Source organism: Sphaeramia orbicularis, chromosome 14 (genome assembly GCF_902148855.1).
Source record: "Sphaeramia orbicularis chromosome 14, fSphaOr1.1, whole genome shotgun sequence".
Lineage (NCBI taxonomy): Eukaryota > Metazoa > Chordata > Actinopteri > Kurtiformes > Apogonidae > Sphaeramia > Sphaeramia orbicularis.
Window position 1 is genome coordinate 45525290 of NC_043970.1, and position 13008 is coordinate 45538297.

Here is a 13008-nt window from a genome sequence, read left to right on the forward strand (position 1 = left end):
ATTTGACACCCCTTTTATTATTTTTCATGGTGATGAAGTCTGACAGACTGTCCCTCAGTTAAATTAAATAAATAAATAAATACCAGCGCCAAAAAAAAACAGCTAAGAAGTCCTACAGAAGCCAGTCAGGCTGTTGGTTTTGCGATTGTGAAGTGAACGTCAGCGTCCAGAATGTGAGAAATTATCCGATTTTTACATATTCGTATGTAATAAAGCACCCCCCCCCCCCCCCCCCGTAGCGTGAATGCAGCTGTAAACAACACTGGAGCTGTGAGTTTAATGAAAGGACTCAGCGTTATGTGAGTGATCGTGCCTTTTGGAAGCAACCGATGTTATTTTATTTCGTTCCTTTTTCTGTTCGTCCGTCGTCGCGTGGCCTGAAAGAACCCGCAAACGTACCACATCACGAACATTTTCTCACCACATCAATCCCGTTTTCCTCCTGCGTAGAGAAGTTTTAAATATTAGACATATCTCTGTAGTCTGTCGAGCAGCTCCGTCTGTTATCTTTTTTTTTTTTTTTTAAAAGTCCGATGTCTTGATTGACGAATATTTAACGCAATCACTCGTTTATGTAACGTCTGGATGAAGGAATGTAGGTTTTTGCTACGAGAAATCACGATCATTCAGAGAAAAAAAAAACAAACAAATGCTGTTAGTCACAAATGATTATTTTTTCATCATGTAGGTTGTGATATAATTCTTGTTTGTTTTTTTTGATTTTAAAGTGCATTTTTTTTTTCCTCGTTTGATTATATATTTTTTTTTCTAATGAATCTGTTTGTATTACGACTGGTGATGAACCTGGTATTTGTATGGAGGCGGCTTTGACAAACATACAGCATGTATTTATTGCACTTTGTGATTTGGGTGTGCTTTTCCTGTTTTTTTTTTTTTTTTTCCTTTTTATTGCGAGAGTCCCGAAAAGCTGTGAATTTTATTCTCAGACATTGTACTGTCGACCAGAGTTGTAAATATTTCACCAGCACAAAAAAATAAAACAAACAATATGTTTTGTAGTTTCACAACAAATAAAAATGTTCTTCTCTTCTACGTTGATGTCATTGGGTTTTTTTTTTTCTAACATTTACTGTGTTGAATGTAATTACTGTATGCATATTTAATGAAACAACTATTAATATTCAAACTGTTTCAATGACAATGAAGAAAGTTTCTCAGCATCTGCATTAAGTAAATACCATTTTCAGATTAATGTTACAGCCAGTATTGTCTCCTAGACATTGTTTATTTTTCTGTTAAATGCCATAAAATGTATCCAAAGTAACTTCTGTATTTTATCTGGTTAAATAAAGGTCTAATAATCAAAATTTTATTCATTTAAAAAAAGAAACTTTTTCTGATTACAGTGTAATTAATATAAGACAGGTTTAGAGTGATGATATTAATGTTAAATTAGGTGCAAATTCAAAATCATTGAAACCAAGGACTTTGAAATGATATTAATTCTGATCAAATCTGATTTAAAAAATAACTTAAACTCACAAATTAAAACCCTATTTAATATTGTATTAGGTTATTGAGTTCAAATAGTGTACATCTCATTATATATTGCTGCTTTTGTATTTAGCATCTCTGTAGCCTTATAATAAACAAATATTTTGAATTGACTTTTAAAGTGTTTTGTGTGTTTCATTTTAATTAAATATTTCCCCAAAGAGACTAAGGATTGTTTGAGGAAATTAAGCACAATATTTGCCAATGTAAGTACTCTTGATAATATAAATCTACTCCAGAGATTTATTGAAATTGGTTTAACATTGAAGAATTTACGTAAATTATTTTTAATACAGATTTTGAAATGTGGCATTAGATCTGTTAAATGAAACAATCAGTCGTGGAAAAAATGATTAGACCATCAAAAGTCATCAAAAACAATGGTACGTAATCAAGTATTAACTCCTGTGTGTATCCTGTGACTAAAACAGACAGAAAAGAAAACATGAAATGTCTAAAAGCACTGTTTTTGTCAGTACAATGACATAGATATTGATGGAAGAACCGAAGTGATTTTGGTTATTATCAAGAAAACATGGAAAATGGCTAGATATCAGTTCTTAGATTAAACTACTATGAGCTATTTTTTGTTGTTCTTATTGTATTTGTCCAAACACATGTACCTTTAATTGGACCAGGCATGAAAATGAACAAGAAATTGAAGAAAATAAGGGTGGTCTAATATTTTTTCCCTAACTGTACATAGAGTAAAATATAATGTACAAATCAACACAATGTTAAAATAACATTTACCAAAAAATATTTATATGAAAACAGAGGTAGTTCACTGGTAAAATAACTCTTTTTACATTAAAAATAACATAAAAAAATCTGTTTAAAAACAAACAAACAAAAAAAAAAAAAACAAGCGGGGCGCGGTTTGATGACGTAAGGCACCGGAAGTGAAAGTTGCGTGGACTTCTTCCTTCTCTCTGTTTGTTTCATCAGCCACGAGTTTCCACTGGTCCACCTCTAGCTGCCGGTAGAATTCACCCACAGAGTCCACAAAGATGGGAGACCCTGTAACCGAGTATCAGGCCCGACTGCAGGAACAGGTAAGCGGCCGGTTTACGTGGAAAAATATGCTAATGTTAGCAAAGAGGCTGAAGGACCGCTAGTGGTTTGAAATTTCACCGCCGCGCCGAACACCATAAAAGAAACTGATAATCTAATGCGGATCTGCTTATTAATCACAAACCATACATTCATCAACAAGTTTAACGTTATATTTTGATTTTGAAGCCCACGCCCTGACAATCGGCTGATATATACACATATTTTTTTGGTTATATTTAAGTATTGTTGGTGTTTGGTTTCCTGTTAATGTGTTGATTTGTCCTTACTGCGTTGCTGCGTCAGGTGTCATATTAACGACAAAACGCTACAAGGTTTTCAAATAATTTGACTGATACAAGGCGTATTAGCATGTTTACATGTTTTATTTTAATGCCGGATATACGATAATACTCAGGATATTTACTGAAGCTATAAAGTATCCCCTATTGGTGGTCGGACTGCATTTAGGGCCCTGTTGAAATAAAATTTATGGATATTTTAGTGGAGTTTCATGCTGGTTCCTTCTTTTCATTTGACAGCATTTTATAGTAACTATGAACCAAACTAAGCTTGTGTTTATATTATGCATTTTATAGAATTTTTAGTCTGTATCAGAGTGACTGAAAAACTCAAAACTGCAAAGTAGAAGAATAAAATACATTTAACCTATCCAGTTTTGTTTACTTATTATTTTAGCCATACAGTGATTTAAACCCCTCTTTGTTCACTTCACCTCTGTAATGTAGAGACACTGATGAAATTGTTTGAGAAAACTGGTAAATATGTCAATATTTGCCTCCTAAAAGTTTATTTAACCCTTTCATGCATAGGTCACTACAGTGGACAGTTGCTCTACAGCTGTTCTCTTGTATATTCTTGGGTTTTGTTGTTTTAGTTCCATATCAACCAACACAGTGGACACTTATGCATCATCTCATAAACTGCAATTCATACCATTATTGTAACTTTGCTGTTCTTGAGTGGAAATCAGTTGTTACTATTTATTTTTTGCATATTATCTCCATGAAGTGAATTATAACTAGTATTAGAATATGTTAAAATGTGAGAAAACATCAGATTAGCTGCATTAAACATGGTTTCATTTCACTGTTTTCGTATCACTTTATGATATTGGGTTTTAAATACATGTTTCTTTGCTTCAAGAATAAAATTCATGGTGTAGCTGAGTGGACATTTTTGTAACTATGAAAAACAGGTTTTTTAAAAAAAAAAAAAAATCAGTCACATTGTTTTTGTTTTTTTTTTCATGCCTAAAGAGGAATAAAAACACTCAGGAAAAAAATCTTGATTAAGGTTCTCATAATTCATGCATGAAAGGGTTAAAACTGCACTCAGTGACTGTGGATTCCTGAAAGACAAAATTAAGAGTTTAATATAAGTAATGAAAGTGAAATCTGTTAATATTTTGATGTTTTACTGGTTTAAAACATTGATTAGCTTCCTGCATAACACAGTGAAAAACAAAAAATGGAAATCTAAATGATATTATAAATCAATTTTAGGATAGTAAAGTCAGTCTAATAAATATTTGCTTCCTGAAAAGTTTATAGGTCTCATTTTTGAAGTCTGGATCACGGGGTGTGTGTTACTGGAAGTCATTTATCTTACATTCCTGTAAGTTTTTGATTTATTGCATCAGATAATGTGGACACAGCTTTTGGTTTCATTTTGAGACATTTCCACTGATGTGACTTCTGTGAATTCAACCCATGACAGACCAGTGACTGCATTTATAGTGTGTTGTGTCAACAGATTTGTTTCTGGTCAAATGACTACATTTTAAAAACAAATATCTCAAAAACAAGTTTGTCTTCTTTTTTTTTCTTCACTCAACTGCAGGTAATTAAATGTTCTTTTAAACATCTATTAATACACCTTTCTAGACCGGATGTGCCTTACGATGAAACTCATCTTCACTCGATTATCTTGGAATAAATGTTTATCCTCTTCTCAGAAAAGAGCACCAAAGGTTTTAAAAATAACTGAGTGTCTCTGTAATGATTCATTTGTTTCTTGTGATTGCTTACAGATTACTTTATTTGTAACTTTTTTGGGAAGAATCAAACAGGAAACATGAAATATACTTTTCAATGTTTGTGTCTTTTCAGGAGAACGAGATCAAGAGCCTCTCTGCAGAAATTGAGAGTTTGAAGAACCCGCAAAACTTAAGTTCAACGCCACGTCTGGACGAGCTGCGGGAGGAAAACGCCAAACTCAAATACCGCCTCAACATCCTCAAAAAAGTGAGTGTTGACACCAGAGTCCAGCAGGTGGCGCTCTAAACTCTATTTACTGCTGATTTTGATCAGTTGGGATTGGTTTATATACCAGTAATGTTCAAGGTTCACTTTGTTGTCATTACATGTAGTGTATACATGAAACGAAATCAGTACTCAGGTCCAGCAATGTACATGGTAAAATCCTATAAAATGAATCCTATATTAAAGATAATAATAATAAAATCTGATAATAACAGTAAAAATGTAAAAAATAATAATGAATAAATATACATAAATAAATACTACAGCGCAGGATTAAAAAAATTAGCAGCATGTTAAACCAGAATAAAAACAGGAATGTATTTCAGCGTATTATAATGTTCTGGCTCACAGGATGTAATCAGCTGGAATAATCCTGCCACTGGGTGAATAGTTCAGTCTCTTCCTTTGTCCAATCTGTTTTTCTGTTTTCCGAATCTTGGTAACGTTAATGTTCTTCTAGAATAGTTTAACCCTTTCATGCATGAATTATGAGAACATTAATCAAGATTTTTTTTTTCCCGAGTGGTTTTTATTTCTCTTTAGGCATGAAAAAAAAAAAAAAAACAACAACAAAAAACAGTGCGATTGAATTTTTTTCTGAACCTATTTTTCGTGGAGTCACAAAAATATCCACTCAGCTAGACACCATGTGTTTAATTTTAGAAGCAAAGAAACATGCATTTATTGATATACTGTGTGAAAACTATGAAATAAAAACATGTTTAATGCTACTAATCTGATGCTTTCTCACATTTTTACATACTCTAATATTAGTTATTACTCACTTCATGGAGATAATATGCAAAAAAAGAAGCAACTTTTTGTTTAACCCATAAGCACCCAGTGTGACATTTGTGGCAGTTCCCAAATGAATTGTTCTCCATATTTAACCATCCTTAAGTGGTTTATCACCAATTATTGTAATATTATTTATTGTATTTTGTGTTTTTTTTTTCAGTGAAAATCAGGTATTTTCTGACATTTAATTTACTAATCATGTAGATGTTCATGAAAGCTCAGAGAAAAGTTGAGAATTACTATTTCAAAAATAGAGAAAACTGAAGAAAAAGCTACTTTTTCAGCAAATATATCATTAATTGAACATAAACCCAGTGTCTCTATCCACTGTCATTGATCGAACTCCATGAGTTTTACTGGTGAATCAATGTTGTAGAAGATGACGGTGTTTCCACGGTAACTAAAGAGCCTCTGAACGTCCAAATGGGTCATATCTGATGACCATGAAAAGATGAAGAACTGTATTTTATACCAATTATTAACATAGATTAGTCGATCATCAGGGATTAAACAGTTTATATCAGTAGATGATTTTGGTAGATGGTGGATGTTTGGGTCTTAATGGGTTAAAAAAGAAAAATAAACTGTTAATTACAGTCAAATAACAATTAGCAATTTTTTTTTACACTCAAACAGGTTACTGCAGATCAGGTTTATTAAGAACAGCAAAGTTACAGGAATAGTGTGAATTTCAGTGTTTGGGATGATGCATAAGTGCCCACTGTGTTGGCTGATATGGAACTAAAACAACAAAATCCATGAATATACAAGAGAACAGCTGGAGAAGAACTGTCCACTGTAGTGACCACTATGCATGAAAGGGTTAATCATCTTCACATTATAGTAACATGACCTGAGGTGCAATTTGCTTCTCTGTCATTTAGGCTATGTTCAGACAGCAGGTCTTAATGCGCAATTTGGATTTTTGGGTGAAATCCAATTTTTTTGTGTGCTCGTTCATATTACACATTAACCCTTTCATGCACAGTGGTCACTCCAGTGGGCAGTTCTTCTACAGCTGTTCTCTTGTATATTCAGGGTTTTGGTTGTTTTAGTTCCATATCAGCCAACACAGTAGACACTTATGCACCATCCCATAATACACTGACATTCATACCATTACTGTAACTTTGCTGTTCTTGATAAACCTGATCTGCAGTGACATGTTTTAGTGTAAATCAATTGCTAATTGTTATTAGACTGTAATTGACAGGTATTTTTTAAACTTTTTTTTTTTTTTTTTGCATATTATCTCCATGCAGTGAATAATACCTAGTATTAGAGTATAGAATAGAATAGAATGCTCTTTATTGTCATTATACATTGTACAACGAAATTGGGGAGCTTCTTCATATCAGTGCAACAAATATTAAAAGAGACAAAGTAGAAATAGTGCAATCGAAAAAATGTGTATGTTCAAATGTGAGAAAACATCTGATTAGCAGCATTAAAAGTGTTTTTATTGCATAGTTTTCCATATCATTTTCTGATATTAGATTTTAAATACATGCTTCTTTGCTTCAAAAATTAAATACATGGTGTCCAGCTGAGTGGAAATTTTTGTAACTTTTTTTTTTTTTTTTTAACTTGATCACATTGTTTTTTTTTAATGTCTAAAGAGGAATAAAAACACTGCAGAAAAATATCTTGTCTAATTTCACATAAATAGTGCATGAAAGGGTTAAGTGCGACTTCTATCAGTTTTGAGTATGACCTGAATGCAACCCTAAATGACCCGCATGCGCAAAAGAGGTCCTGACGTAATACATGACCAAGCAGGTACGCGCTGTGTTTACGCATTTAACACTCCTGGGATGCAGAATTGTGACGTTTGTCGTATTTCAATACCGTAAAAGTCGGATAAATGCAACCTGGCTGTTCAGACTGAAGTCGCATTGCAAAATATCAGATACATATCGCATTTAGGACCACTTATGAAAGTGGCCTGGGTCGGATTTGAAAAAAATGAGATTTAGTGCCGTTCAAACTGTCTTTAACAGATCGGATACAGGTCATATATGGGCAAAAAAATCGGCTTTGGGCCACATCTGCCTGCAGTCTGAACGTAGCCTTAGTTTCCAGACCACGAGACGAAAACGTTTGCTTGAGTTTCATCAGCCATGTGTTTTTGGCTGTTTTGTTGTTGTTTGTCTGTGTTTCCATCATACTGTTTGTCATTGTTTCATTTTTGGAGAATAGCTAGAAAACTGTTCAATATTTTTCCAGTAATTACTCTGCTTGACTCTTCTGGTGTCAAACAAAGTCAATGAAAATAAGCTAACTTCACTAACAAGTACCACTTTTAGATTTTGTGGGGGGGGCTGGGGGACATGACATCCTCTACTGGCCCCAATTATTTTATAAAAGTAAAAGGGCTGACTTGTTACTGCAGTAAAAAGTCCATTCTCTAGAGCATACTCATTCTTTTTATTTGTTTTTCTTTAAATAACAGCTAAAATTTGCTTAGAGGTCTTATTTCTGTCTTTGTGCATAAGAAATCAATATAAGTGAATCCCCAAAGGAACTTTGTGTTGGTAAATGCAAGTTCTGCAAATGTACAGGATTTTAGTTCTGTTGCAGCATGTTGATGCTCATATGAACTATGTTTTCAGGACAAAAATGTCCAATTTCATCACAATTAAAGCTATATTTTCATGTCACAAATGGCCAAGTTGTATTTTAACTGAATTTACCTGAAAAACAAATATTCTATTCTCTTAGATTCCCCAGTTTTTCTTACAAGTTTATATCCTACATATCGGATGTTTTATTTTTACAGGTTCAATATGGAGTATGGTGCTGATCCATCCTGCTTATGTTACACCAATACATACATTAAGAATGTCACACATCACTTTTTAAATCAACAGTTTTCTAATAATAAGCATTTTTATGAAGAAATAACAATTCTATATTATTTACTCTTTAGTATGATGATAAACTGTACAATAAATAATTCTGATCCTAGTTTTTGCGCAGAGATCATTTCTGGAAACGGTGACATGGCTGCCGAGCATCAGTATGATGGGATCTGTAACAACCATGTCACATCCGTCCACTGCCACATTTTGAGTTTTTGTGTCAGCTGTTATTGTTTTAGATCCACAATACTAACATTTATGAATAAGAGGAGAATTAGCAATAGTAAGTATATAAGTGTATTCCTAGTAAAGTACTGGTACTGACCAGAGCATCATGGGTAATGTCACGTCCGTCCACCAGCAAAAGTTTTCACATACACGTGCTATTGAAAATCCAATATTTCTGAAAATATAGCTTCCACTGTCAAATAATATCAGTAGTCTGTGCACAGATGTATTAGCAGTATTTCGACACAGTTCTATGCATTTCTTACAACTTTATTTTTTGACAAAAATGGCCACTCATTTGACCCCCTAAGTAAATTTTAGCCGGTAATCATCTGTACTTTTATTGCAGTAAAGAATGTGTGAGCTTCTTCCACCTCTGATGACAAACACAGATGAACCTGTGGCCTCAACATTTGCTTTTCTCAGACCCTTTTTTTCTGCTGTTTCTTTTACACACTTTTTGTCTGTTGTCATATTTGCTGAACACCGATTAAACCGGGGTCATGTTGTGTACACAGAGCATGCAGGAGGAGCGCACACTCTGCTCTAAATCCATGCTGAACATCAACCAGCGGCTGCAGGAGGTTTTTGGCGAGGCCATCCGGGCATCCTGCCCTGAGCTGGACAACCCTCCGCTGGCCGTCACACCCAACCAGCAGGCCAAGTTCGGAGACTACCAGTGCAACAGCGCCATGGCCATGGCCCAGGTGAGACAGCCAGATGTGTGCAGATCACAGAAAATGACTATTAATGAGCATCATTATTTTCTTTCATTGTTTTTCAACTGCATTTGAATATAAATACTCATATTTTCAGACTAGATCATTAAAGACAGTTTAACGGTTTAAGAACACTCTCACAATGCTACGTTTTATATCATATTTATACAGAAGACAGGTACATTTAGGTTAATTCTCTTGTCGCTTAATGAGCATCATTATTTCCTTTCATTGTTTTTCAACTGCATTCAAATATATACACACATTTTCAGACTAGATTATTAAAGACACAGTTTAACGGTTTAAAAACACTCTCACAATGCTACGTTTTATATCATATTTATACAGAAAATAGTTGCATTTGGGTTAATTCTCTTGTCACTTAATGAGCGTCATTATTTCCTGTCATTGTTTTTCAACTGCATTCGAATATAAACACACATTTTCAGACTAGATCCTTAAAGACACAGTTTAACGGTTTAAAAACACCCTCACAATGCCACATTTTATGTCATATTTGTACAGAAGACAGGTACACTTAGGTTAATTCTCTTGTCGCTTAATGAGCATCATTATTTCCTTTCTTTTTTTTTTTCAACTGCATTCGAATATAAATACTCACATTTTCAGGCTAGATTGTTACAGACAGTTTAACGGTGTAAAAACACTCTCACAATGCTATGTTTTATATCATATTTATACAGAAAATAGTTACGTTTAGGTTAATTCTCTTGTCGCTCAATGAGCATCATTATTTCCTTTCATTGTTTTTCAACTGCATTTGAATGTAAATGCTCACATTTTCAGGCTAGATTGTTAAAGACACAGTTTAACAGTTTAAAACCACTCTCACAATACTATGTTTTATGTCATATTTATACAGAAGACAGGTACGTTTAGGTTAATTCTCTTGTCTCTGCCCCTGACCACGGTACTGATGAAGATCTGGAGTTGGTCCCAGAGTTGGTCTAATGTGCCACTTGTTAATGTTAATGTTAATGCTAATGCTAATGCTAGCTACTTTGTGTGTATCAGGATGGGTAAAATGCAGAGACCGAATTTCCCCACATGGATTATAAAGCAAACTAACTTTTTAACTTTTAAAGGGCTCATATTTATGTAAACCCACTTTTATTAGTCTGCGGTTCATTTATTTGTGTATTTGGACCCTAATAGTTTATACAGTTTGAATTTGAACCCTCCAAGTGCTGCGAAGTTATCTTTATATTCATTTGGGCGAAAATCAGATGGATTTCTACAACCTATTTTAATTTCTGCTTAATTTGTTACGTTTTATAACTAGTTATGTCTCCACATTTGCACAAATAAGGTCCAGACGTCAAACGAACATTTCTCCGAGTACGACGTAATTGTTTATCAGCAGCAGCGGTTGTAGTCCATACTGAAAATATGTCCAAACTTGGAGCCCATGACCTAAAATGTTCAGTTGTTGGTTGAACGGGACAGAGCAGCACAGCCAACAACCTGGAGGGGGCGGGGCCTGAAGTGGCTCATGTGGATTTAAAGGGCCAGCGCTCCAAACCACCTTTCTGGTGTCATTACTCAGAAATAGGGTTGAAGATGGACCTGTGGAGTTAAATTAATGAAGAATTCAGACCCAAGCAGAGCATTTATAGTTTATGTAGACCACAGGGAAATGTTGGAAAATGAAGAATTCCATTAAAAAAAAAAAAGCAAAATATCACTCCTTTAAGTCTTAGCAATGGGCATCTGATTAAACCAGGCAACAAAATCGTTAAAGGAGTGATATTTTGCTTTATTTTTAAATGGAATTCTTCATTTTCCAACATGTCCCTGTGGTCTCCATAAACTGTAAATGCTCTGCTTGGGTGTGAATTCTTCATTAATTCAACTCCACAGGTCCATCTTCAACCCTATTTCTGAGAAATGACACCAGAAAGGTGGTTTGGAGCGCTGGCCCTTTAAATGCATATGACCACGCCCCCTCCAGGTTGTTGACTGTGCTGATCTGTTCCATTCAACCAACAACTGAACATTTTAGGTAATGGGCTCCAAGTTTGGACATATTTTCAGTATGGACTACAACCGCTGCTGCTGACAAACAATTATGTCATACTAGAGAAATGTTCGTCTGAAGTCTGGACCTTATATGTGCAAATGTCATGACATAACTAGTTATAAAACGTAACAAATTAAGCAGGAATTAAAACACGTTGTAGAAATCCACTGGATTTTTGCCAAAATGAATATGAAGATAGTTTTGCAGCACCTGGAGGGTTCTAATTCAAACTGTATGAACTATTAGGGTCCAAATACACAAATAAATGAACCACAAACTAATAAAAGTGACTTTAGACAAATCTTACCCCTTTAAGTCTATTTTTACCCATGTAACAGTACGTATCATAAGATTACATATTCGACAAATAAGGTGTGTACTCTAATTTGACTTTAGTGTTATTTACAGAGAACATTTATGCAAAGATTCACCTAAACCTGAGACAAAATATAATATATAAATGAAATATAAGATGTATTGGACTGGTATTTCCTCCTGTTTTCTGATAAGTTTAAAAAAAACAATGTTTGTGTCGCATTCTGTGTCTTAAACTGAGCGGTTACGTTTCAGATGCTGAAGGCGAAAGGAGTCAAAGTAAACCCGAGAGAAATCGCGGAGAAGATCATCCAGAACCTTCCAGACAACGAACTCATCCAGAAAACTGAGATCGCAGGACCAGGTGGGAAACAGGGTTTTTTTTTTTTAAATAGTGTCGCATGTTCGTAATGATGATGCTGTAACCTCCAGGACAGATTTGTGATGATGTGTCTGTTCAGGCTTCATCAACATCCACCTGAAGAGGACGTTTGTGTCTCAGCTGTTGAGTAACCTGCTGGTCAACGGTGTGGTGCCCCCCCCTCTGGCCTCCAGGAAGAAGGTTAGTCACAGTCATTGTCAGAGAATAGAATAGAATAGATCTTTATTGTCACTTTTACAGGAACAATGAAAATCTGTTCAGCAGCAAATACTTAATGTGCAAAAAAACGGAACAAAAATATCACACGAAATACCGAAAAATATCGGCAATGTACAAAAACTACAGAGATAAAATATTATTATTATTTTTTTAATTAACTTTCTTTATTGGAAGTAATTTCACAGGCATGACATGACAGTGCAGTGTCTCTTTCATTTTTCTTTTATCCCTCCCACAGTCCCACCCTACTCAAAAGAAGACAATCCTTCATGTAAATCCAATATTGACAAGTAATCGGTACAGAATAGGTTCAACAATTGTCTAATTAACAAAATAAAACAAAACAAAAAAAAAAGTGTAACTAAAATAAAACAAAACAAATGAACAAAAAACAAAAATAAAAGGGGGGGCTCAGTCATTACGATCTGGCAGAGATGTCAAGGTTTCAATATAATTTAAGAGAGGTCACCAAGTTTTTTCGAATAACTTTAAGGAGCCATTGAGGGGAAAATCTAAGCTTCTCAAGTCTAATGGATAGTAACAGTTCTTCCACCCACCTGCTATGAGATGGAGGTTGAGGGATATTAATATA

The 13008-nt window shown here is 34.4% G+C and overlaps 1 protein-coding gene across 1 annotated transcript in view; it reads left to right on the top strand.

The window, feature by feature from the left end:
• The first annotated feature begins 2424 nt into the window (after positions 1–2424).
• The window catches only part of rars1 (arginyl-tRNA synthetase 1), a 66067-nt gene continuing 55483 nt past the window's right edge, over positions 2425–13008 (top strand). The window contains exons 1-5 of the mRNA XM_030154794.1: positions 2425–2570; positions 4701–4835; positions 9259–9447; positions 12071–12179; positions 12277–12377. Coding sequence (XP_030010654.1) covers positions 2526–2570; positions 4701–4835; positions 9259–9447; positions 12071–12179; positions 12277–12377 — 579 coding nt within the window. The 5' untranslated portion in view covers positions 2425–2525. The remainder of the gene's footprint in view (positions 2571–4700; positions 4836–9258; positions 9448–12070; positions 12180–12276; positions 12378–13008) is intronic.